General features: G+C 43.1%; 1 protein-coding gene across 2 annotated transcripts; it reads left to right on the top strand.

The window, feature by feature from the left end:
* The first annotated feature begins 130 nt into the window (after positions 1-130).
* On the top strand, positions 131-5231 carry LOC125520434 (F-box protein At5g67140-like). 2 transcript variants are annotated; one of them, XM_048685352.1, is made up of 5 exons: positions 131-491; positions 583-729; positions 865-991; positions 1496-1594; positions 4745-5231. In XM_048685352.1, the coding sequence occupies exons 1-5, from the start codon at positions 364-366 to the stop codon at positions 4943-4945; spliced, it is 702 nt and encodes a 233-aa protein (XP_048541309.1). In that variant the 5' UTR covers positions 131-363; the 3' UTR covers positions 4946-5231. The 2 variants fall into 2 exon arrangements, with proteins under 2 accessions (XP_048541309.1, XP_048541308.1); XM_048685351.1 differs by having other exon boundaries at positions 132-491; positions 856-991.
* The last annotated feature ends 21722 nt before the right edge of the window (positions 5232-26953 follow it).

Raw genomic sequence — 26953 nt, 5'->3', positions numbered from 1 at the left:
TTCAGTCTAGTTATTAAATCTCCCAACTAATACCGTTGTACAGGTCCAGGGACCTATCATCAATTGATTGATCTTTTTTTCAAACGTGGCGGGCAGGGGCAGGGCGGCTGCACGGCGCAGCGCCGTCCGCACAATCCAAAGGCGCCCCTGCTCCAACCGTGCAGGAACAAGAATCCAAGCCCCGTCTGTCCCCGCTCTGCGTCGTCCACTCGCGCCTCGCGTCGCCCTCCCGCCGCCCGCATCACCATCACGTGAGCCTTCGCGATGCTGCCGGCCCGCCGCTGGTAGTATAGTCCTCCCCTGCTTTCCTCCGCGCGGCCGGGGAGCCAGAGAGCGCGAGCTCGAGAAGCAAGCGCGCAGGAGATGGCGGGAGACGACGCCCGGACCGGCGCGGTGGCGCCGGCGGAGGAGGAGCCGCACGTGGAGCGGCTTCCGGCCGACATCCTCGCCCACGTCCTCTCCCTCCTCCCCTCCTTCCACGACCTCTCCATGTAAGAACCAAGAACGCGCCCGCCTTTGATTGATTTCCATGGGCACCGCTTCTGCTCTATCTTGAATTTGGTGGTCGTCGTCGTTCGCCAGGGCCGGGGCAGTGAGCCGGCGGTGGCGCCGCGCGGTGGGCCGGTCGCTGGCGACGCGGCGGCGGCTGAGCCTGGCGGGGCAGCGCACCGGCGACGAGTCCACCGCGCGCCTCGTCCGCGCCGCCGTCAACCTCCGCGACCTCGACATGTATGTGAGCCGATCGGTCAATCGATCGCCTGAGCAATCATGGCCAGTCAAACACTCAATTCCCGCTCCACATCCCCAATTATAACTTAATCATATCTTTCTAACTCTCTCCGCCCGTTCTTGGAGTTCACGAAGCTGCTGGGGGTGCCACATCACGGACCAGGGCCTGCTCGACATCTCCTCGGCGGCGTGCGTCGGCAACCTCACCTCCGTCTCGCTGTGGGGGCTCGCCGGGATCACTGACAAGGGCGTCGTCCATCTGGTAATTAATTTCCTCGTCGGTTTTTCCTCCATCGACCAAACTTTTTAATTTTGATGACACATGCCCACCAAATTGTCAAACTGATGGTGTGTTCATCGATCCTATCTACCACCGGCTATTGCTATCAGCCTATCATAGTGTAGAAGGTGGATTTGGATACTGGATTCTGAGGTCGCATCGCGCGGGATGTCGTCAGGCATACTATTATGGCGTTGCTTTCAGAATAATTCATTGTACAGGTCAATGAGTGGACAATATACGCTTATCAGAACCATTTATTATGTGGGTCTGAAGAATCGTACTGATGCATGGTTCCCAATTTTTTTAAACAAAAAAAAAATCATGAATCCACTTTTTTTTTTGAGGGAATGAATCCACTTGGTTACGTCCAAAAAGTCAAAAAAATATTTTTGCCAAAGTTAATCTGAACTACAAGAAATCTGTACTTTGTTGTGATAATTTTTACCAATATGAATTTGTCAAACCTGATTCAATTCCCTGCAGGTCTCAAAGGCTCGTTCACTGCAGCACCTGAACATTGGTGGGACATTCATCACTGACGAATCGCTCTATGCAGTTGCAGACAGTTGTACAAACTTGAAGGTGTGTATGTTTCTCTTCCCTGAACTTTACTGCTTCCTTTGGAACAGCTCTCGTGTATCAAGCTGCAGCTGATAAATTGTCTGAAATAAAAGGGCCTAATTAAGCACGTTAATTTATAGTTTGGAATATTAAGTGGTGTATGCAGTTCATGAAAAAAAAGGAACAGTTATTCGTACATGTCATGCAAGTAGGTTAGTTGGACCTATCATGGAAAATGAACTAATTGTCATTAGTCAAGCTCAACTCTCTGGATGGAGATAGCCTCATGATTATTGCACTCTCTTGGGTACTTTTTAGTTTTTACAGTTGAGCGGCTCATTTCAGACTTTATTGAGATTTGCAGTTAAGGTTGAGAGTAACAATAAGGTTGCTTTGTGGACTTCATTTAGCTTTATATGCAGCCATTTCCAAGCAGCTCATATCACTTTCCAAGGCATATGATAGTTTGATTATCCGTGGACGATTTCTTTCTCGTTCAATGCCCTTTTTCAATAGTCTCGAAGAGAGAAAAATTACTTTTTTATTTATTGAGTCACAACCGAGGTCGTGGTAAATCCATGATAAAAATAAACTTTATTTACTATAAAAACAAACTTTTGAATTCAACATTATTTCATGACTGCTATTTCAAAGTCTATCTTTTAAGGGGGAATGGAAATAAAAGTAACCCCACTTTCCTCATTCCCTCTCTATTGCATGGGTGGAAGAACTAAAATAAAGGATTCTGAAGAAAAAAATTAGACCCTCGAAATCAATTTTTATGAGTAGCGCAAACGAGTTGCGATTTCTTCTTATTCCTACATAACATCTAGTTACAAGAATTTGAAATCGTAAATAGTGTTGGAATGAGAACTTCAATGGACAGTAACGGGTTTGAGAACGGTGTCCACTCGGAAAAAGGAGAATATACATCTAATTTTATATAAATGTCACAAAATCTCCAAATGGATTTTGGACTCCTTTAAGCCCAACTTTAAAAAAAATGTTTCAAAATCTAAAAAGTATATGAAAACAATCTCACATGTTTATATAAATGTGAAATCAAATTGTTGGTATCTCCAATTTGAGTACACACAGCTTACACTAGTTCTTTGTAGAAGTACTAAGTTGGAAAAAAAGTTCAAATGAATAACATGAATATACAAAAATTAAAATTCGAACTGTCGGTGCATGTTATGATTGCTATGATGTTGATACCAAGTAAAAATAACCCCCACCCCACCCCTACCCGAAAGAGTAAAAATGGCTTATTCGATCAAAAGTGAACACTACTAATGAGCGAGAGTTCAGATGATCCGAGGACAAACTAATTGTCAACAATTAAACATTTATAAAATCTTTAATTGATCACACCTAAACTTGATATTATTACACTCAAAATAATTCTATGGAGCTATTCTGTTAGGTTCATACACTCTAGAACACCCCACGAAGTTTGTAGATATTTAAGATTACTATTGATAATGACACATAAACACAATTGTAATAGTACAATGAAAATGCGTAAATTAGTTCGTGAACTGATGTGCCACTTTTGGTTTTCCCAGATTTGGAGAAAATTGTAACAAAATATTCCTTAAGGAACCCCATTGAACTAAGAAAAATACTATTACAATTTTCTTAGTTCAACATAAGAAATGCATATGTATGGATAAATATTAGAATATGACGAATATGTATATTACTATAGTGTGGTTTAATTATTAATTGAAATGGCCATCGCAAAATATTATTTAAATGGGTGTGCCGAAAATAAATACATGTAATGCATTAGACGAATAGATAAGTTATAACAAAGTAAAAAAAACATAGTTATGACTCATACTTTATTATGAGTTGGTTGTGTCTTTTGTTTGTGTGTTCTTTTTAGGTAATGATTATGTTTGTGTCGTGCTATCTTTTAATGATGTAAGAGTCATGATTAACTTTAGTTTCTGCATTTCTTGCCGGTGTAAAAGTCATAATCTCTCCACTACCGCCTCTTCATTAAAATATAAGGGTTGTGACGATGTTGATGTATATACATACAACTCTTCTGTGTGGTATAAAAGAAGTTAAATATAAATAAATACAAATAATTATTTTTAACTCATTTTCGATTTATTAGCACTAATGAAAAAATTATTGTACTATTACAAATAAATGTATTAATTTAAATTTCTATTTGAATAAAAGTCTCATCGATTTTGTACTCAATTATTTGTGACAAATACTCATTTATAAATAGGTGCATATATTTGAATTGTTCAAAAACATGTTTGTTTGGGGAGACATATAAATTGGAGAAAAATTCAGGTCTATTTTTTAAAATGTTATCAAATCATAGCATAAATTATTAAACATAAAACAAGTTAGCAATATCTATTAAGAAACAAATATTAAGGGACAACTCATTCAACTCGAAATTGTTAAAATTATCTATTTTTTATTGTTTTTTATAAGTTTTCTAATATTCAGAACAATTCTTGCGTTTAGCCATATTTTCCAATATAAGTTGTATCATACACCATTTCTCGATCTAGCTAAAGGTTAGTGATTTTTTTTTGAGAAACTGAATAAACAACTTGTTGATACTATTTTCTTCAAAGTGTAGTTACTAAACTAATGGAAAATATTTAAAAATAATGACTCAATACTTCAACTAGATAATATCAAATTTAATACAGAAAAATTAGTCAAAAAAGACACTCAAAGTATATAGTATGAAATACTGAAGTAAATCAAACTATATGTTACTCCCTCTAAACAAATGCAAGACGTTTTACTGTTTTAGGTCATTGGATCTAGAATGTCTTACTTTTTTTTTGCATTTGTTTACAGAGGTAGGATTTTGTTAGCATATACTCGCTCCGTCCCAAATTAATTGGGTTAACTTTATACTAGCTTTAGTACAAATTTAGTACAAAATTGAGTCACTTATTCTGGGAAGGAGGGAGCATATAAGAAAAAGTTGTCCTTGGCCCAAAAATGGCCTAACAAGAAACCACGTCATCACCTTCCAATTTGGCAGATGGCCAAGGTTGTACACATACATAGTCCAGACAATATATTGCCGTTATGTGGTCCTCAACTACACGCTTATATTACCTCAACTACAAACTATAATTCAGTGCTGAAACGAGGATGGTTCCCATGGACTATATTTTGCAGAGTATCATACTGTGGAGCTGCCGCCACGTGACTGAGGCCGGACTAGTAGCACTCGTGAACAAGTGCCCGGAACTGGAGTGCATCAACGTTGGCGGGATGCGGGTGTCGCCGGAGAGCTTCGCGGGCCTGCAGTCCATCAGCCCCGCCCTGCGGATCAGGTCCATCCCGCAGATCCTCAACGCTGACGTGCAGGTCGCCTGAAAGAAAAAAGATACCACTCTTATATACCGCAGTCCATGGCTCCATGGAAATTACTATTGGAAGAAAAGGTGAGAATCAAGTGCTTTATGCCGTTCTTGATTCAGGTTGTGTTGATGTGTTGACAGTGTTGTGCATATGTTGACTTGTACATACATGTTGTAAAGAATAAAAGTGTACATACTCTGCAAAACTATGCATCCGGACTGTTCAAAAAGTTGGATGCTGTACAGTTACAGATTCATTTTCAGTTCATTTGTGAGATCAATTTGACAATAAGTTCCTTTGACTGAGATGTTCATGCCGGTGGACTAGGAACAGGGATCTCAATGTTATCTTTTGGGTCTTTTTGCTGTTTGTTTATTCACTGTTTAGCATTGCTTGAGTAATTGATGCTAGAGTTTCTCAGTTGGACCATGTGTTCCACCAAGATAACCTTCCAAGATGGAAACGTCTCGCCGGCCATACGCTAAGCTGTGAGACAAGGACGCGAACCCAGTCAAAGGGGTAGCTGCCTCTGTTCTAACTGTCAATAGCTGCACGAACAGAGTTTCGTGGGTTGGTTTGCTCTGACGCCATGGATGGAGAAGGCACTAGCGTGGGATAGCACGTCCAGTGAGTGAGTTGACTCACTCATGGGTTAGTCACCTGAACCACCCTACTACAAGACTTGCCGAGCCTACGAAATATTTCATTGTACAGGTCAAGGAGTGAGACAATATATACCAAAATTCATTCTGCAGGCCTAAAAATCGTAAATTGTTTTCAGTTTTGCCATGTTCATTAAAAACTTGTTTATTTATGTCCAAAAAAGTCAAAGAAAAATGGAAGAGCAAAACTGACTGAGGCAACCGTACTTTGTTGTGCTATAAAAAAAATGAACGGGTTAATCCAAACTACGGAGGCAACCCTACTTTGTTGTACTAATAATTTTACCAATATGAACTTATAAAATCAAGTTCTCTGTAGCAGTGGCGGAGCGTGAATCAAATATTAGGAGGGGCAAATGAGTGTATATGGCATAGAAAAGGCTAGGATGATCAGAGACGCCGGACGATTAGTAGAGCAATTAGCAGATAAGTAAGTGTATTTGGTAAATTTTCCTTTTAGAAGGGGGGGCCAGGGCCCGGAATTGTCCCCACTACGCTCCGCCACTGCTCTGTAGGTTCCAAGGGCACTTTGGTGGGACATTTATCACTGACAAATCGTCCTATGCAGTTGTAGATCGTTTCGCAAATCTGAAGGTATGTATTTTTCTCTTCCTTGAACTTAAGGGCTCCTTTGATTCAAAAGAATTCCAAAGGATTTTTGAAGGATTAGAACCCTTAGGAATTTTTTCTATATTGGTCGTTTGATTCGTAGGATTGAATTCTATAGGAATTCTTCCTATGGAATCATGTGTACTACATTTCATTGAAAATCTAGCATCCACTCTAACCTCTTTTTTCATTTCTTTTGTTTTTCCTATGGCATCAAACACTCCATGCTAATCCTATGGGTTTCAAGTGGGCATGCCACTCCAATCCGCGTTTTGAGAATCCTACGAATAAAAGAGGGCCTGGAACAGCTCTTGTGTAGCAAACTGCACCTGACAAAGTCTCCCGAAATAAAAGGCCTAAAAGCACATTATTTGGTACTCCCTCCGTCCGGAAATATTTGTCATCAAAATTGATAAAAGGGGATATATCTAGACGTATTTTAGTTCTAGATACATTTCTTTTCATCCATATTGATGACAAGTATTTTCGGACGGAGGGAGTAGTTCGAATTATGAAGTGGCATTAGCAGTTAATGAAGACAAAACTACTACATTTCATGCAAGTAGCTTGGTTGGTCTCATCATGGAAAATGAACTATAGTAATTGTCCATATGCAAGCTCAACTCTCAGGATGGAGATAGGCTCATGATCGCATTCTAGGATACCTTTTAGTTTTCATAGTTCTGCGACTTATTTCAGACTTTGTTGAGGTTTGCAATTAAGGTTGAGACAAAACACCCGCAAAAAAAAGGCTGAGAGAGAATAATATGGTTACTTTGTGGAGTCCAGTTAGCTTGTTGTGTTTATCTATTGAGAACTTCATCGGGCAGTGACGGGTTTGAAAACAGTGTTCACTTGGGAAAAGGATGATGTACATCTTATTTTTGGAAATGCTCGCAAAAAACCTCCCGCCTCCCTACCAGGCCCGTCCACCGCTTCAAGTGCATCTCCCGTCCTGGCGCGTCCTCATCGTCGACCCCGCCAACCGCAAGAAGCTGCCCCACACTCTCACGGGCTTCCTCTACAGCACCTACGACAGGGTAGGCCCCTGTGTCCATTACTTTCGGTGCGCAGACTTCTCCATCGGCACAGCCCTGCCGGTCGACATGTCCACTACTAGGAAAAGGGCTATAGCCAATATGAACATTAATGGCGCACCATGTATGTGGTGCGCCACTGCTATATAGCAGTGGCGCACCACATACAGGTACACCATTAGTGTCCTCGTTACTAATGGCGCACCAGACACATAGTGCGCCATTACTAACAAATTTTATTATTTGTTTATTTTTCCAAAACTATTAATGACGCATCAGCGCACAGTGCGTCATTAATAGTTTTAACTAGTAATGACGCAGCACAACCAAGGTGTGCCACTACTAACAAATTTTTTTTTTGCGAAACTAGTAATGATATTTCTTCTGTTCTAGTCCTCATGAATATTTATTTATGTGTTTATTCTGGTATTGAATTTCTAACTCACAAAAAGTATTGAATTTGTTAATATTTTTTGAACTCATGAATATTTTTAAATTTCATGGGCACTTTTTGAATTCATGAATATTTTTTCAAATTTGATGATATTTTTTCACATTCATAAATGTTTTACCAATTCATAAATGAATGTAACTAAAAATCCAAAAAACAAATTTGATGATATTTTCAAATAACAAATTTGATGATATTTTCAAAAATAAAAAAAAGTTACTTATGGCGCACCCCTCGGTGGTGCGCCATTGCTAACCTTCCCCCCTCTGTCCCTTTCCCCCTCGCCAGATCGATCCCCCTCCCTCACCCCCCGCGCCCGCTCTCCACCGCCGCCGACGACCCCCCACCGACAAGGAGAAGCAGCAGCGCGTCCACCTCGCCGAGGTGCAGCAGCCACCTCTCGCTGTCTCTTCCTGCGCGTGGCCCCGTCTCGCTCTAGTCCGTCCCCGGCCTCCCGGACCACGTCCCCGGCTTCGTGGTGAGCTTATCCCCCGGATCCCCCTTTACTTCGCCTCGATTCGTCGTCGTTTGTCGTCCCCGAGCTCACCGATGACCTGCTGCCGCTGCTGCACTGCGCCCCCACGTGCCTGTCGTCGCCCGCAGCCACCCACGCTCTCTCCTGGCTGCGCCTCGCACGCGCCCGTTGCTGCCACTCTACTTCTGCTGCTCTCCTGCTACTGCTTCTGCCTATAGCGCCGCTGCCGTTGCTGCTTTTGCTTCCTGCTGCTCTTGCCATCGCCGCCGCTCTTGCACTGCTGCCGCTCTTGCTTGTTGCGCCGCTGCTTCTTTGCTAGTGCTGCCTGCTGCCCCTAGCTACTGCTGCTGCTAATGGCCAGATAGTTGTTTGTCATTCTTCAATGAATTCAGAGCAAAAGAGCCCTCACCAGATAGTTGTTTTTCATTCTTCAATGTACATGTTCAGAGAGCACGCATAATGTTTTCTCAGTTTTTGTAATAGTTCCCAATGTACATGTTCAGGGTTCATAGAACATGCATCATGTACTAATTGTTTAATTTTTGAGATTTTTCTATACACAAGTTCTTTTACGATGGTTTTTATGTAATTTTTGACTGATCGGGCTCTATCAATGCTAGTGTAAAGGGTAGTAGTTGTTGAATCGACATAATGTGTGACTTATGTGAGTGGACTCTGTTCTGGTGTGGACTGTTTTCACAAAGGTGGTTTTATATGTGTGACTTATTGGTTTTCACAAAGCTTGTTCTTGGGCTAAGTTACTTTGTATTGGTTGCTGAGCTAAGTTTTAGCATATCTTGTCACATGCACGGATGCCACAAACACACTGCCGTGATCATTTTGTGGTTTTAGCATATCCAAGGAGGTGTTTGTTATTTAGGTGGTGGTAGCTTTCTGGTTTTGTTAAAAGGAGGATTAAGAAGAGTAAGAAAGCAAAGCATTCTGGCTTTGTGGTGGTCTCTTTTTGGAGATGGTGTCATGCAGCTCCTCCCTGGATGCTGATGCTGATGCTGAGAGGTGTCTCTTTTTGGAGATGGTGCGTCGCCGCTCTCTACTGCTTGCTGCCGCTCTCTACTGCTTCTACTCCATCTCCTTGCACCCCTGTTGTTCCTCTTCAGAGTCTGAACCTCAACTTCTTGCTGCTGCTATCTCTCTCAATCTATTCTCTAAATTTCAGTGAACATTGAGAAGTGTATTTGATGTAAGGTTCAGATCTGACTAGCACCGATGACAAAAATGCCTTCTACCTAGATCAGCAAGCCAAAATATTTGTGAGGTGTAAATAAGCAATTTTCTCCTTTTATTTTAGCTAGATAAGAACCATAGCTAATGCACTCTAGATATACTTATCATCTTAGCTTCAGTTAACAAAGATTGGCAGAATATCTTGTTTCAAATATAGCCTATGCATGTCTTGTTTTCTTGTTTCAAATATACTTATCATCTTTGCTGTTACCATTGTTCTTTGAGCATAATTCTTTTTCATTTCCTACTATCCTTTTTCATTTCCATTTATATGTGTCAACTTTTATTTTGTCCATATGAAAGCAGAGGACCATATGGTTTGTGGCCTTTTCATCCATACGAAAGTAGAGGTAGATTGTGGTGCTGCTTTGTTTCTGTGATCACATTGAGAAAGACTTGTAAAGATGATGATCATCTTTTACAGAAAACAATTTCTGTAAACACGTCAGTAACTTTGCTAGTTTGCTGGGTTTTGTCTCCGACCATCGTGTCGTGATGATTTTGCAGGTACCCCGAGAGGCCCTTAAGTTTGCCGGAATGTCGATTAACTTCCGTTTCGGCAAATTCGGGTACTCCATATGTCCTATTTTCAGCAAAGGTCATGCTGAAATTTTCCGTGAATTTTAGCATGACTTTGCTAAAAATAGGACATATGGGGTACTTGCGACTAATGCATGGGCTGGGGTATCTTAGTACTTAATTAAGTAGGATCAACTGCCTCTTGTGTTATACATATAGAAGTGTGATATCAACTCATAGTTATTACTAATGTCAGTTGCTCATCATCGATAAACCCTAATCTGGTAGGATGACCTACTAATGTCAGTTGCTCGTCATCGATAAACCCTAATATGGATGTAGCAGGCTTAAAGAAAGAAATGTTTTTAGGCCAACTCCACTAGGCCTGGCTGAAAATGCACAAGTCATCGGACGCAAGAGATGATGTAGTTTTGAATTATGAACGTATGAAATGTCGTCATCAGACGACGAAAGTCTCCCGGGGGAGTGCTGAAGGAAATATGCCCTAGAGGCAATAATAAAGTTATTATTTATTTCCTTATATATCATGATAAAAGTTTATTATTCATGCTAGAATTGTATTAACCGGAAACATAATACATGTGTGAATACATAGACAAACAGAGTGTCACTAGTATGCCTCTACTAGACTAGCTTGTTAATCAAAGATGGTTATGTTTCCTAACTATGGACAAAGAGTTGTCATTTGATTAACAGGATCACATCATTAGATGAATGATCTGATTGACATGACCCATTCCATTAGCTTAGCACCCGATCGTTTAGTATGTTGTTATTGCTTTCTTCATAACTTATACATGTTCCTATGACTATGAGATTATGCAACTCCCGTTTGCCGGAGGAACACTTTGTGTGCTACCAAACGTCACAACGTAACTGGGTGATTATAAAGGAGCACTATAGGTGTCTCCAAAGGTACATGTTGGGTTGGCGTATTTCGAGATTAGGATTTGTCACTCCGATTGTCGGAGAGGTATCTCTGGGCCCTCTCGGTAATGCACATCACTTAAGCCTTGCAAGCATTGCAACTAATGAGTTAGTTGTGGAATGATGTATTACAGAACGAGTAAAGAGACTTGCCGGTAACAAGATTGAACTAGGTATGAGATACCGACGATCGAATCTCGGGCAAGTAACATACCGATGACAAAGGGAACAACGTATGTTGTTATGCGGTCTGACCGATAAAAGATCTTCGTAGAATATGTAGGAGCCAATATGAGCATCCAGGTTCCGCTATTGGTTATTGACCGGAGACGTGTCTCGATCATGTCTACATTGTTCTCGAACCCGTAGGGTCCGCACGCTTAAGGTTACGATGACAGTTATATTACGAGTTTATGCATTTTGGTGTACCGAAGGTTGTTCGGAGTCCCGGATGTGATCACGGACATGACGAGGAGTCTCAAAATGGTCGAGACATAAAAATTGATATATTGGAAGCCTATGTTTGGATATCGGAAGTGTTCCGGGTGAAATCGGGATTTTACCGGAGTACCGGGAGGTTACCGGAACCCCCCGGAAGGTATATGGGCCTTAGTGGGCCTTAGTGGAAGAGAGGAGAGGTGGCCAGAGATGGGCCGCGCGCCCCTCCCCCCCCTTGGTCCGAATTGGACAAGGAGAGGGGGCCGGCCCCCCTTCCTCCTCTCTCTCCTCTTTCCCCCCTCCACGAATCCTATTCCAACTAGGAAAGGGGGGGAGTCCTACTCCCAGAGGGAGTAGGACTCCTCCTGGCGCGCCTCTCCTGGCCGGCCGGCCCCCCTCCCTTGAACCTTTATATACGGAGGCAGGGGCACCCCCTAGAGACACAAGTTGATCCACGTGATCATATTCTTAGCCGTGTGCGGTGCCCCCTTCCACCATAGTCCTCGATAATATTGTAGCGGTGCTTAGGCGAAGCCCTGTGACGGTAGTACATCAAGATCGTCACCACACCGTCGTGCTGACGGAACTCTTCCCCGACACTTTGCTGGATCGGAGTCCGGGGATCGTCATCGAGCTGAACGTGTGCTAGAACTCGGAGGTGCCGTAGTTTCGGTGCTTGATCGGTCGGGCCGTGGAGACGTACGACTACATCAACCAAACGCTTCCGTTGTCGATCTACAAAGGTACATAGATCATACTCTCCCCTCTCGTTGCTATGCATCACCATGATCTTGCGTGTGCGTAGGAATTTTTTTGAAATTACTACGTTCCCCAACAAGTGCGGCTGGTGCCACGACGATCGAGGTCTGTGCGACAGGCCTCATCTGGATGATGATCGGCGCTTCAGCATTAAGCTCGAGGAGACCTTCGAAGTTGAAACGGTACACAACGACGACAAGTGTTTTTTTCATAATTAAGCATGACTTCAACTATTTCAACGTGTAATTTTCATCTTTTACAATTCGGGTATAGCTTATCCCATGCCATGCAAGACGCTATGTCTTGGAGAGGATGGATTTTGAAGACCATGAAAGTTATTATGAAACAAAGAAAATTCACCTAAGGACTCATCATGATGTGGATTTTGAGGTAAATCTGTATAATTCTAAGAGCGTAACCCATTTTGGTTGCAAAAATTAGGAAGCATTTTGCAAGATGTATGGTTTTGATGAGGGTATGCTTGTCACCATGGATCTTGGTGATCCTGACATCGACCAAGACAATATGGATATTTGGGTCCTTGTTGATACGCCTCTAATTCTACCGCTATGTGAGTTTCTCAAACATAGTTAATTATTAACTAATTTATATTGTTCATTTCGAAATAGTTGACAACTTATTTCCATTGACAGTTTATTTTCATTCTTCAAAGAATGTGCGGGAGATGGTAGACAAAACCCACTATACCAATGGCTCCGAATTAACTTACAAGGAGAAAAATCATCTGGTCGGATTTTGTACTGACATTGAGAATTACAATATCTACAATCAAACTCCTTAACATTATGGTCAATACGTGCCACTAGTGCATGTGTTCAACTACGGTAACTACCATGGAGATAACCTGGTAAGATTTTTTATTATTACGACATCCGTGCATCTTTTGCATACTTCTAAAACTAGTACATCATTGCTAACTATGAAGTTATTACTATGTTTTTCAACAGATAATCCCAGAGAATTGTGTGCCTCATTTGATGTATCAGAAAGCTAGCCTTAATGTTTTGAACATACAGCCAGGTCATTCTACGAATCTCAACTGTCCATACCAGATTTTTAAAAGAAGTGGAGACATGCAAATCAAAGGATGGAAAAAATGCATGGACAGTCGTAAGGAAGTTCTTGGAAGCAAAAGGAATCGAAGCGCAAGAATTGGAGACAGGATGATCTCCATTCTCCATAATGGAGAGTCAGGGTCTATTTTGTTTTATACTATTTTACCTTAAAGAGGGTATTTAGGTCCTACCTAATACTGATGATCATGTGCTAAGAACAATTAAGTAGGGTTGGTTCAATGACTATGAGGATGATGATCGTATGACTTGTTTTTAATAACGAGTAGAAGTTGTATGATGATGATTAGTAGGACTTGTTATTATGATGATGCATGATGCGAGCATGAAGAGTTATTATATATCTGTGGGTGAAATGAACATGGATTGGATTGAAGTGAAGGCAACATGCATGTGGTGCATGTCGAAAGTAGTACAATCCAAACTTGATCAAGTTAGGATTAGTATTACTTTCGACATGCACCACATGTTGCCTCAGTTCAATCTAAGTCATGTTTAGGCATAGCAGTAGCAGTAGCACGGAGATAAGAGAGGACACATCTCTCAATTATCTCCGAATGCAGTATTACTTTCGACAAACTCGCTACTCGCGGTCTCGAGGCTTGTAATGTTCTAACTTTGTTCGGTCTTTTGAATTCGGAGACTAATATGATGAATTGTATTCGGAGACTAATCTTCTATTGTATTTGATGAATCTGCTATTTATATGTTGTGCTGTCTATATTCTGTGCAGTAATATATTTTGTAACCTGTGTAAATATCAGAAAATAAAAAAAATCATAATATTCATACTAGTGGCGCACCAAACATCACATTAGTGGCGCACTGCTATAAAAATACTAGTGGCGCATTATCTGTTAGTGTGCCATTAGTAACCCAGAGCACAAGGTAAATATGGCCCCCTGGGAGGCATACTAATGACGCACCGTGTGACTTACTAATGGCGCATTGCCTGGTGCGCCACTATAGTATGGTATACTAATGGCGCATCGAGGGTGCGCCATTAGTATATGTTACTAGTGGCGTGATGATAGTGGCGCATCTGTAGTGCGCCATTAATGGCCAAAATAGGTGCGCCACTAATAAGCCTTTTCCTAGTAGTGGTCCCTCCCTTTCTTGCCACCCAACGTCCTGGACACGTGCAATGGCCTCCTCCTCTGCCTCTACATGACCCCTTCTTCTCCATCCACGGATGAGAATGCGCCGGATGAACTTGAATCCCATTACATCGTGTGCAATCCGGCCACCGAGAGGTGGGCCGCCCTGCCCCCTAGCTTAGAGGTGCCAAACGACCATCCCATCTTTACTCGTTTGGCTTTTGATCCAGCGGTCTCGTCACACTTCCACGTTCTTCAGTTTAAGGGGGGCCCATCAGGGGGGATGCATCACAGGAGTGAACATCTACTCTTCGAAATCTGGAGCTTGGGTTCGTAGAGAAAGCCTCTTGGTTGATAAATTTCTCCTGCAGTTTGGCGCTACAAGCGTCTTCTTTCATGGCATGTTGCACTTGCTTGGTTGGCTGCCGGCAAACCTCCAAAAGATGAGGTTTTCGACAGCGCTGCGTGCCTCCCCGTTTAAGAGAAGTAACAGTAGAGGAGGCTTCATAGTGCCAGAAACAGCTAGTGCCAGAAGGTTCCTTCACTTCGACCCCGCGGCAGAAGGAGAAGCACGGTCTGCACCACCAAAGCTTGCTGCGGAGAGATACAGAGGGGTACCAGAAGAAGTTCTTGCTGATCCGCTGGTACAAGAAGCGATCGCTGCTGTCAGCGCCATAAAATTGGGCACTGAGAAGGAAAACATTGCTGAAGGAAATGCTCTGATGAAGACGCCCAGACTTCAAGGGACAGGGTGTGTGCGCAATGGGAATGATGAAGGCACCAACCAACACCAGATGGGCAACCTCCCAGTGAACACAGCCGGGCATGGTGGGTTGGGTAGGGCTCAAACACCAGAGTTTCCACCTGGTTTTGAACCGGCCCCCTATTCTCACAAGGACTCTGAATTATCACCGGACCTGGCTCTGCTAGGGTCAGAGGAAGGAGGTACAGGCAAAACCAAGGGACAGATGGCACCAGGCATGGAAAGCATGAAGGAGGAAGGTCAAGGACAAGGATTCGGCATGGAGAAAGAGCAGGAGAAGCAGCAAGTAGTCGCTTCGCTCGGACAGGAGAGCCAGTTTCAGCAAGGTATCAAACCTGACATGAAGACTACAACAGCAAAACTGGCCACAAGATCAGGGAAGAACGGACATGGAAAGAAGAAGCTTGGGGGAAACCTCAAGAGTAACATCTCGGTGCTTGGGAAGAGAGGTGAACGCATGATTGAGGGGGGTACCCTGACAGAGATGGACCACACCACTAGGGAGTCTGATTACCATAAGAAAAAACGAGGTGCAGAGGGGTAGCTAAACAGGGAAGAGGAAGGACAAGGGAAAGTATTGGCAGCGATCGGGCCAGGGGCTCCCGGTGAACTGGCGGACGCGACTGCAAGCGTCCGCCAGGAGCCATGAAGCTCCTCAGCTGGAACTGCCGGGGTTTGGGACAGCCTCGGACAGTTCAGGAGCTAGTGTGCTTGGTAAGCACGCATTGTCCTTCTATCGTCTTCCTCTCAGAAACTAGGCAGAATAAAGAGAGGGTACGTAGTCTTGGTTGGAGAGTAGGCTTTAAAAATTGCATGCTTCATGATGGAAAAGGGAAAGGGGCTGGAATTGCTATGTACTGGAATGACTCCGTTGAAATAAAGAAGTTATCCGTTGGCCCGCGTTATATTGATGTGCTAATACGGAATAACCCGAATGAGATGTGGTGGAGGGGAACCTTTGTGTATGGGGAGCCGAGGGTACAAGACAGGCGACACATGTGGAACCTCCTGAAAAGAATTAAACACCACTCCAGCACCCCATGGCTAGTAATTGGGGATTTTAACGAGACACTCTGGCAAAGTGAACATTTTTCAGTCTCTAAGAGATCAGAGAAGCAGATGGCAGACTTTAGAGAAGTGTTGAGCTGGTGTAACTTGCACGATCTGGGATACCGGGGTCCAGGTTGGACTTTTGATAACAAGCAGGAGGGAAGGAGAAATGTAAAGGCAAGGCTTGACTGTGGTGTGGCCACACCATGTTGGAGTAATAGGTTTCAGAATGCGCAGTTAGAGCACATCTGATCCACCAAGTCAGACCACCTGCCGTTGCTCCTTCAGTTTGGAATGAAGTTAGAATACAGGAAGAAGAAAGAATTTAGGTATGAAGCACTCTGGGAGAGAGAGGAGTCCTTACAATCTACGATAGAAGAGAGTTGGAATAGCTCGAGGCCGGCAACAAGTTTACAAGATATACAGGAGAAGCTACGTATAATGCAGCAGAGATTGGGGAAGTGGAGTTCTGAGAAAATCGGGTCCATTACACAACAGACCAGCAAACTCAGGAATCAGCTACGCACATTGATGCACAGACCGGCATGTGCAGCAAACGACACAGAGATAAGAAAGGTTACTAAGGAACTTGATGAACTATTACTAAGGGAAGAGATACTTTGGAGACAACGATCAAGGGCTACATATTTACGGGAAGGAGACAGGAATACGGAATGGTTTCACCGGCAGGCGACGTGGAGAAGGAAACAGAATAGCATCACAAAATTGATGAATGAGAAAGGGGAATGGATAGAGCAAAAAAGGGATCTACATAAAATGGCGACAATTTTTTTCAAGGTGCTCTACGCTGAAGACAAGAATGTAAAACCGCAGGAAATCTTGGGGCTATTCAGTGAGCTTGTGAGTCAAGGGATGAATGAGGAACTGGAGAAGGAATATATGGAGAAAGAGATCAGTGATGCCTTGTTCCAAATAGGCCCACTAAAAGCCCCTGGACCAGACGGTTTTCATGCTAGGTTTTACCAAAGGAACTGGGGGGTGCTAAAAATTGAGGTGGTGTCTGCGGTTAAGAGATTCTTTGTAGAAGGCACAATGCCGGAGGGACTGAACGACACAGTCATAGTGTTAATTCCCAAAGGCAATGATCCCAAAAATATAAAGGATTTCCGGCCGATCAGTTTGTGCAACGTGATTTACAAGGTGATCTCAAAATGCTTGGTCAACCGTTTGAGACCACTTTTGGATGAGCTTATCTCGGAGACTCAAAGCGCTTTCATTCCAGGGAGAATGATTACGGACAATGCGTTGATAGCTTTCGAATGCTTCCATAAGATCAGCCACAGTAAGGTCCCGCAAAACACACATTGTGCCTACAAGCTCGACCTCGCCAAAGCTTATGACCGAGTAGATTGGAACTTCCTAGAGGGTGTGATGGTTAAGTACGGGTTCAGTAAGAAATGGATAACCTGGATTATGGTTTGCGTCCGTTCGGTCAGATACACAGTGAAGTTTAACGGAGAGCTATTGGAGTGCTTTACACCGACGAGAGGCTTAAGGCAGGGGGACCCACTGAGCCCATATCTATTCCTGTTTGTAGCGGAAGGCTTGACACGCATAATGCGAAAAGAAGTAGAGGAAGGACCCATCACGCCAATCAAGGTCGCTCGGGGAAGCCCAGGTATCTCAAATCTGCTATTCGCGGATGACAGTATGTTGTTCTTTCGTGCATCCGTAGAACAAGCAAAAGTTATCCGGAGTGCTCTGGACAGATTTCAAAGTGGCATAGGGCAACTCCTTAGTACTAGCAAATGCTCGGTACTGTTCTCTGAGAGGTGCCCAAGTAACATTCAGACTGAGGTCAAGAACATTTTGTTGGTGGAAACCTCTACGTTCGAAAGCAAATACCTGGGGCTACCAACGCCAGAGGGGAGAATGAAGGATGAGAACTTTCAGCCCATCATGGAAAGGTTCATGAAGAGATGTAGCAACCAGAATGGTAGACATATGTCCTTTGCTGCGAAAGAAGTATACGTCAAATCAATAGTGCAAGCACTACCGACCTTTACCATGGGCGTGTTTAAAATGTCAGTTGGTTTCTGTGAGAAATATGAAAGATTAATAAGAGAATTCTGGTGGGGAGAAGAGGAGGGCCAGCGCAAGGTTCATTGGATGTCGTGGGACAAAATGACGAAACCGAAGAGAGGAGGAGGCATTGGGTTTAGGGATATGCACTTGTTTAACCAAGCACTGCTAGCCAAGCAAGGATGGAGGCTGATCCAAAACCCTGATAGTTTGTGCGCTAGGGTTCTGAAATCGAAATATTATCCAAACGGAGAGCTGATGGATACGGTGTTTGCCGCTGATGCATCACAGTCTTGGAGAGGCATCGGATTTGGCCTTGAGCTGCTTAAGAAAGGGCTGATATGGCGGATAGGAGATGGGAGGAGTATCCAAGTACAGAAGGACCAATGGATTCCGAGAAGGGAGGGCCTCAGAGCGGCAAACTTTACGTGCAGATCTCGAATCCGGTGGGTGAACCAACTCATAGACCCTATATCAAAACAGTGGAACCAGGCGCTTATCCAGCGTATATTTAACCACTTTGATGCCTCTGAAATCCTCAAGATCAGAATACCAGAAGGGGAGGTGGCTGATTGCATAGCATGGCACTATGAGAAGTCAGGTGTGTTTACGGACAGGAGTGCCTATAAGCTAGCGACGAAGCTCAAGGGAATCGGACCTCAAACGTCAAGCTCGACAGATGAGATAGATGATCGTAGCAGCTGGGACCTCATTTGGAAAGCAGGTATACCGGAGAAGATTAAAATATTCGCCTGGAGGGTAGCGACTAATACATTAGCAACCAAGATGAACAAATGCAAACATACTCTTGCCATTGATAATACCTGTAACATTTGTGGTAACGCAGAGGAGAACGAGTACCACGCAGTGGTGGAATGCACCAAGAGCAGAGCACTTCGACAGGAAATGAGGGCCAAATGGGCTCTGCCTAGAGAGGAGCTTTTCCGCTACACTGGAACAGACTGGCTCCAAAGCCTGTTAAATTCATGCGATGGAAAGACACGGAACAGAATTCTTCTCCTGCTGTGGCTGGGCATGATACCTGCGCGACAACATTGTCCACGGAAATGGCAAAGAGCATATATCAAGATCGGCCGCTTTTCTAGTTCAGTATGAGCAAGAGATCAGTGCATCCCAAGATAAACAGAAGCCCGGGAGCGCAGTTAGATGCCAGACTCTGTTTGGGGACCAGGGGATTCAGGTGTCAAAGCCCGTGTCGTCAAGCTGGCTGCCACCACCGGAGGGTGTTACTAAATTAAACACCGATGCGGCATTCGAGGCCGCCTCCGGAGCAAGTGCATGTGGAGCCATTGCTAGAAACGCCCAGGGTGTGATTCTCTTCTCATTGGGATGCAAGCTAGATAATTGCTCGTCGGTGGAAGAGGCGGAGGGGCTATCGCTGCTGCATGGCCTTCAGGAACTAGCTAAGATCTACAGGGGCCCAATCCAGGTGGAGGTGGACTGCTCGTCGCTGGTCCCTGCGCTAACCCCAGGGTCCACGAATAGATCAAGTCTTTTCCCAATCATTGCTGGAATCCGATCAGTTCTGGTTGGATTCAGGGGCGTTGAAATTGGATGGATTAGTAGGACTGCAAATAAAGCAGCACACTATCTTGCAGCGCGCGTGAGGACCCATGACGATTTTATTTTCTTTGGCTATGCTCCGAGTGAGCTGCAGGATATTTTGTCAAACGATTGTAGTCCGGCTGTGTAACTCTTTTGGATTTTCCCTCAAAAAAATAAAAATAAAGGTCCATGAACAAAATACCCCTGCTATATACCGTGATCCATCGCTCCATGGAAATTACCATTGAAATAAAAGTGAAGATTAAAGAATTTGTGTTGTTCTTGATACAGATTGATGTGTTGGCATATGTTGCCTTGTATACATGTTACAAAGAATAAATAATGTAAGGTAAGGGCATCTTCAACGATGACCCTCAAAACATCCGCAAACGCCCGGACCGAGCTGTTCAGACGCACTTTGCAATCCAACGCGGATCCATTTGTCAGCGAACGTGTTTGCGCATCTGTTTTCCCGCAAATCGGACACAAACCAAGGGGCTCTACGAGAGTCCAAATCGCTGCCAAGTATGACTCTGACACCTCTGGCACACCAAAACCGAGGCACGGCCCTTGAATTTGAAGCACTCCACACGAACGAGCGTTATCATTAGAGATTTTTTAAGGGACCAAGGTATTTCTCCTCTTTTTTGCGAGACAAACTCCTGACGCTCACGGAGAAACAGCGAGCTACTTCCCCATCCAACGGCAGAGCTGGCCTGGGGCGTCCGAACTCTGAAAATTTCTCAGCCCCTATATCTAAGAAAAAAATGCCCTAAAAAAATATAGGAAAAATAATTCGGCCTTGGGCGCAGCCGACTTCTAACCCTAGCTGGGCCTGAGACTCGGCCCAATAAAACACAGCGAAAGAGAACAAAAAAAACAGTGCGACCGTGCGGCTGCGCCTGTGCCTGCGCGAGTCCTCTTCTGACGAGAAAGAAAAGAACCCTACCCTGCCGCCGCTGCCTGGTCGTCGCCGTGCCCCGCCCGGCCGCCCCATTGTTCGTTCGCCCAGTCTGATTCGAGCTCAGCGGCTCGCACGCAAAGCAAAGGTACATACTGCTCATCTCAATCCCAACTTCTCTTGCTAGCAACCTTGATTGAAATTCGAAGTTGTTTCTTTTCCTTGGTTGTTTTGTACTAGATTCTGAAGTTTTGTAAATTTGAAACCGATTTAGTAAATTTTGTTTCCATCTAATTTTACACGAAGGCAAAATGAATAAAAGAAACAACACAATGCCAATTTTTTTCAAGTTCAAACCGTCGGATCCACGGACACATGTCCTTTATCTCAATATAAATTGATAATGTTCCTCGTAGTACATCCATTGAAGATGCACTGGTTTGCATTTCAAACCATTGAAGATTTACCTTCTTCTACAATTTAAGATGTACTCATAGGAGGCCCAGATCTATAAATCCTTTGATTTGGTATCATCTTTTGTAGTACGTATCATTTATGCTATATATCATTGTTTGATTATGTCTTACTTTATTAGTTGAGCCACCATTGAACAAATACTACTTTAGAGACCTAAAAGATCTTATATTAATTTATAGCGTGAGTACTTTTGAATATTATTTTTGGGATCTTGTTAGTTATGCAACATAGCTTGACTTTTGTATGCCTTATAATTGGTATTTTAAGGTGTTTTAGATCCCCATCAATTTGTCCTTCTTCCCTAGACTGATTTCTCTTGACCCCTTGTTCTTTTAAGGGGCGCCATGGAGCGGAAGAGCTCTAGGAAGAAGAGGGAGGCAAGGATCACCAATGGTCCGGCGGAGGCGACCACCCTCCTGACGGACGACCTCATTGTGGAGATCCTCTCCCGCCTCCCCGCCAGGTCCGTCCACCGCTTCAAGTGTGTCTCCCCGTCCTGGCGCGACCTCATCGCCGACCCCGCCAACTGCAAGAAGCTGCCCCACACTCTCGCGGGCTTCCTCTACAGCACCTACGACAGGGTAGGCCCCCGCGTCCATTACTTTCGGTTCGCAGACTTCTCCATCGGTGCAGCCCCGCCGGTCGACATGTCCCTCCCTTTCTTGCCACCCAACAAGGACTTGTGCGTCCTGGACACGTCACTACAACACGGTAGCAATTATGAGGCATTTTAAAATGCCTTTAAAGACCCAAAAGGTGCCTTAAAAGACATAAGAAGGTATTTTAGAAAAGCGCTAGAGATAATCCTGAAGGGAAAGGGCTTTTAGAGGCACTTTCGGAGAATGCCTCCGATGATCACGTCTGTCAGTATTGAACAGCAGCTGAGGCGTTCGGCCCAAATCATCCCCGTCCGCACAGCTCAACGAAGGTATGGTCATCACATACAAGTCAAACTGAATCAAATGCACAGGTTCATTTCCTCTTAGATTAGAGAATCTTCATGGGAAGATGCGCGGCTCACCTTATAAACCGGCCAGATTTTAGCTCGGGGGGCGGTATGGACTAATAAACTGCTACGTTGTTTGCGAGCAAGGGGAGTAGCTCACAAAAAAAAAGCAGCATGACTGCAACCTCTCGGGAAAAAGATTACCACCCCAACCAACCTACCATAGTTCTTTGTTCAGTTTTGAGGAAGCTTTACACTTTTATAATGTCTCCATCTGGACAGGTGGCTCGCCCGAGTGGAAGGCCGTATAGATAGATATTTGATACATTAGGGGCTCATTTGAAAATCTGACCGAGCTTTCGAGGCATTTTCCTCCGGAATGCCTTCAAAAGTGCGTGCTGGCAACTTCTGAAACGCCCCCTATACTCTGATCTATTACGGCATTTTCTGAAAACGCCTCTCATTCTGTACTGGCATTTCGCGAAACGCTCCGTAAACTATTACATATTACTGCACTTTTTCAGAATGCCACTAATTAAGCGTGTTTTGAGGCAATTTTTTAGAATGCCTGCTAACGAGGGGCCTTTGAAGGCGTTTTGGACAGAACGCCTTTAAAGAGAGGTAATCCAAGGCACTTTTTTAATGCCTTTTAGAAAATGCCTCTGTTTCTCAACGGTGTTGTAGTGCGTGCAATGGCCTCCTCCTCCGCCTCTGCTACATGGTCCCTTCTTCTCCATCCACGGATGAGAATGCGCGGGATGAACTTGAATCCCATTACATCGTGTGCAATCCAGCCACCGAGAGGTGGGCCGCCCTGCCCCCTAACTTAGAGGTGCCAAATGACCATCCCATCTTTACTCGTTTGGCTTTTGATCCAGCGGCCTCGTCACACTTCCACGTTCTTCAGTTTAAGGGGGCCCGTCAGGGGGGATGCATCACAGGAGTGAACATCTACTCTTCGAAATCTGGAGCTTGGGTTCGCAGAGAAAGCCTCTTGGTTGATAAATTTCCCTGCAGTTTGGCGCTACAAGCGTCTTCTTTCATGGCATGTTGCACTTGCTTGGTTGGCTGTTACCCAATAACATGAGCGACGATGCTGTGCTGCACTGCTGCTAGCATTGGACATGGAGGGGAAGGTGTGGAAAACTATCCGTGTGCCATCTGGTGGTCTGACTTGTGGTAGAATTGGTTTATCACAGGGGTGCTTGCACTACTCTACGGCACCCAGGGTCAAGAAGAAAAAGAAGAATACCACGGTAGCATCAGTTTGGTTCATGGAGGATTATGATAGTAAAGAATGGGTCTTGAAGCATAGTGTTAGCAATGATGAGTTGCGGAACATAAATGGGGTGGGGTGGAGTACAAGGTGGCTGCTTTTCATCCAGACTGCGACACCATTTTTCTGGAAGCATGTGGTGTTGATGCATTGGCATCATACGATATGCAGCATCAGAAATTCCATCAAATCCTTAATCTTCGGGAAAAGAAGGCATCGAATTATCTACCTTATGTTCCACTTTTCTCAGACTCATTAGCAGGTGCAGATGGGCAGTAGTTTTACGTACAGACCTTGCTCCTGCTAGCTTGATTTTCTGTTTGGAGCAATTCCAGGAAACCTTAGATGTTAAGCATACTGCAATTTTCGAAGAACATGGTTTCTATTTTTTTTTTTGGCTAGATATCGTACTGCAGACGAATTAGTTTCATGTGGCTGAATTATTCTGAAGTCTGGTTTTCTTGTCGATGATACTATTAAGGATTATGTGTCCTAAATCCCAATAGCAGTGCGTCTCATTTCTAAACATTTTAGTGTATTGAGAGTCCCAATCAGACCATTGTACTGTCTATTTTCTATGTTATAATCATCAGGATTTCGGTGATGCAGAGTGCCACTTAGCGAGTTTTTATCTGCTTCTGTTGTAGCTATTCAGTCTTCTGCATTTGAAATCATGTGTTTATTCTGCCTGTTAACCAAGGGACTGAAAAATTGCATCAATGCAAACAAAGTACCAGCTTTACTAGAAGTCTTCTTGCTGGGTGAGATAACACAAAGAAATGGCTCTTCCCTATGCTGCATTATTTCTCAGTTGATTTCTGAACCAACTTTAGTGATGTCGTTCAGTACGCTGGTGCTTACACTCCAGCTATCTTGATTCTTTGTTCGAGACTTCGGAGCAATGTCTAGTATCCCTACAGATTAAGCATATTGTGCACAAACAACATGGTTACTGCTGTTGTTTGTTTACCTTTTGGCCTAGACACGGATTTGTTCCACATGGCTTGTATTTTGGGAAGGAGGAAGTACTCCCTCCATTACAAAATGTAACACGTTTTTATGCCCTATGCAAAACCAAAAATGTCATACATTTTTTAGTAGTATTTAAGGAATATGAAAGTCTCAATATCTTAGTCCTCAGCGGTAATGCACTGCATCCAACAAGTTCCTTGTATCTATTTTTGTTCGTAAATAAGAAGTTGCACTACGGGAACATGTTCCAGCCTTCCATCTGCACAAGGGCACTACACATATTAGATGGGAATAACACGTGCACAAGTTTAACCCCGGATCCTCCATGAAAATACAGAAAACAAAATAAACTAAGTGAGTCAAATAAGCTACACATCATCGTCAGATGAGAAAAAAATAGGCTCCCCTATGTATCTCCGTAGTATTTCGTTCGCTGCACTTGAACATCACAATCCTTCTGATAGATTTTTTTGTATATGTACAATAGCTGCATTTGCACTGAGTTTCCATATTTTCTTCAATTCGTATTATCCAGTCTACTAACCAAATGAGTGTTTATTTATCTTACAAAAACAAAATAAAGTGTAGCATTGTGAAGTGCCCTAACAAAACACATTAGCTTATGATAATATTAGACTAGAAGGGTTGGGTGCGCTTTGTTGAGCCATTGGTGTTGTTGGGATTTCATAATTTTTTTACTCCCTATGTTTCAAAACAGAAGGCGTATTAGTTTTTTGAAAAGTCTAATCTTTTAAGTTCGACCAAACTAGTAGAGAAATATAGATTCATCATCAATTGAATTTTTATATCTTATTTATTTAATATTGTGGATGTCGGTATTTTTGGCTTTGACCTTGGTCCAAGTTAAAAAATAATTTCAAAAAACAAATACACCTTACATTTTGGAACTGGCGGGTGGGGGAGAGGATGGAGAAATTTTTGGTTTTGGTGTTTACATGTACTATATTGGTGTTACAATATCACATGTTCACGCTTTCTTTTAGGTGTTGAGAGGGTGTGCCAGACTGATTTGTTTTTGTGAGTCGATTGCTCTCGATGATTTGAAAAATCGTTGACCCGGTCAAAATCATGAACCAAATCCAAAATTGAATGCCTCTATCAAATGGAAAAGCTCCAAAATTAAGGACTATAGTAAACTAAAAGAATTGAACGAGAGTGCTCCTTGAGAAATTGTTGACCCGCCAAAATCAGATGACTCAGTTCTAAATTGGAGACCTCAATTTATTGTGAGGCCTTAAAAATTAGGGAGCATAGTGTATTTACTAGAAGGGTTGAGCATTGCTGCGTCCTTTGTGTTGTTGAGTTAAAAAAACACTCTCTGTTTCAAAATTTACGGCAATTAGTTTTTTGAAAAGGCAATCCACTTTAAGCTTGACCAAAATTTTAGAGAAATATATCATGCTTTATTTAATTGTGGATGTCGATAGTAGGCTTTGAACTTGGTCAAAGTTTAAGAAATGTGATTTTTCAAAAGAAAAACTAATACACCTTATATTTTGGAACTAAGGGAATATTGGGTTTGGTGGGTGGGGAGATGATGGAGTGTGTTTTCTTTTTATTTATAATGTGGAGTTTTAGTGGGCCTTTCTCGGTTGATATGTTTTTATAGGCCAGTTGTTACTGATTGATTTGAAAAATCCTTGACCCAGTCAAAATGTGAACTAATTCCAAAATTGAATACCCTAATCAAATGGGAGAGCACCAAAATTAGGGAGTGTAGTTAATAGAATTAAAAGAATTAAATGAGAGAAGTCCTTGAAAAATTATTGACAAGGTCAAAATTGGGCAACCCAATTCTGAATTGAAAACTAAGGAGCATAGTGTAGTTAATAGAATTAAAAGAATTAAATAAAAGAACTCCTCGAGAATTGTGGACCCGGTCTTGGGTTGTGGGCCCTTAAAAATTGGACCCTCTTATCTAGCGAACGTTCGCCAAAAGATGTGTCATTTGCAAACAGTTTCTTCAGAGCGACATAGCATTTACTAGGATGAAGTCACAAAACTGCCATCTTTCCAGAAAATGTTGTGTGGCTCTGAAGAAACTGCCACCCCACACACAAATAAAAATGCCACCCTTGCCCATCTAACGTCCGCCAGGTAATATTACCGTAAAAATTAGGGAGCATAGTGTACCAACCATTTACATTTTTTTGTTGTCATAGACGAGAAGCATCCCACTTTTTGCAAAAGCATATTCACCTATGAATAGGCAAACACAAATAAGAGGAGATAGAAAATATATTTCAGCGGTTCAACATTAATCCGGTGAATACTTAACGTTAGGCACATGCTGAGAAAGAGTCCATCTAAAACAATAATATACTCCCTTTGTAAAGAAATATAAGACCGTTTAGATCGCTGTCCATGACATCGCTTTCTTGAAAAAAAAGACGTTTTACTACTACATGACTTTGTTGCGATCCTGCATCTAGATGTAGAAACCCACACAATGTTGCTAGTTCCAGAAAATAAACGACAACTGGTGGCTTATAACCATGGGCCAACACACATTAATAGCATATTCATACTATGGTACTCGTGATATAATTCTGAGGAAACGCATAATACAAACAAAACAAAAGGAATACCAAGCTTTGGTCTTAGAAAAGGATGCCCTCAATGTAATCCAGTGCGCCCTCCTTTTCAAATGAAATACACCCTCTTATGGAATCAT

Source organism: Triticum urartu, chromosome 7 (assembly GCF_003073215.2).
Source record: "Triticum urartu cultivar G1812 chromosome 7, Tu2.1, whole genome shotgun sequence".
NCBI lineage: Eukaryota > Viridiplantae > Streptophyta > Magnoliopsida > Poales > Poaceae > Triticum > Triticum urartu.
This window is presented reverse-complemented; position numbering and strand designations above follow the sequence as displayed.

Bases quoted from the DNA above. Each gene is read 5' to 3' on its own strand.
- LOC125520434 (XM_048685351.1), top strand. From the start codon at position 364: ATGGCGGGAGACGACGCCCGGACCGGCGCGGTGGCGCCGGCGGAGGAG. The intron at 730-855 runs GTATGTGAGCCG...CCGTTCTTGGAG, and splicing joins AACCTCCGCGACCTCGACAT to TTCACGAAGCTGCTGGGGGT. The intron at 1,595-4,744 runs GTGTGTATGTTT...TATATTTTGCAG, and splicing joins ACAGTTGTACAAACTTGAAG to AGTATCATACTGTGGAGCTG.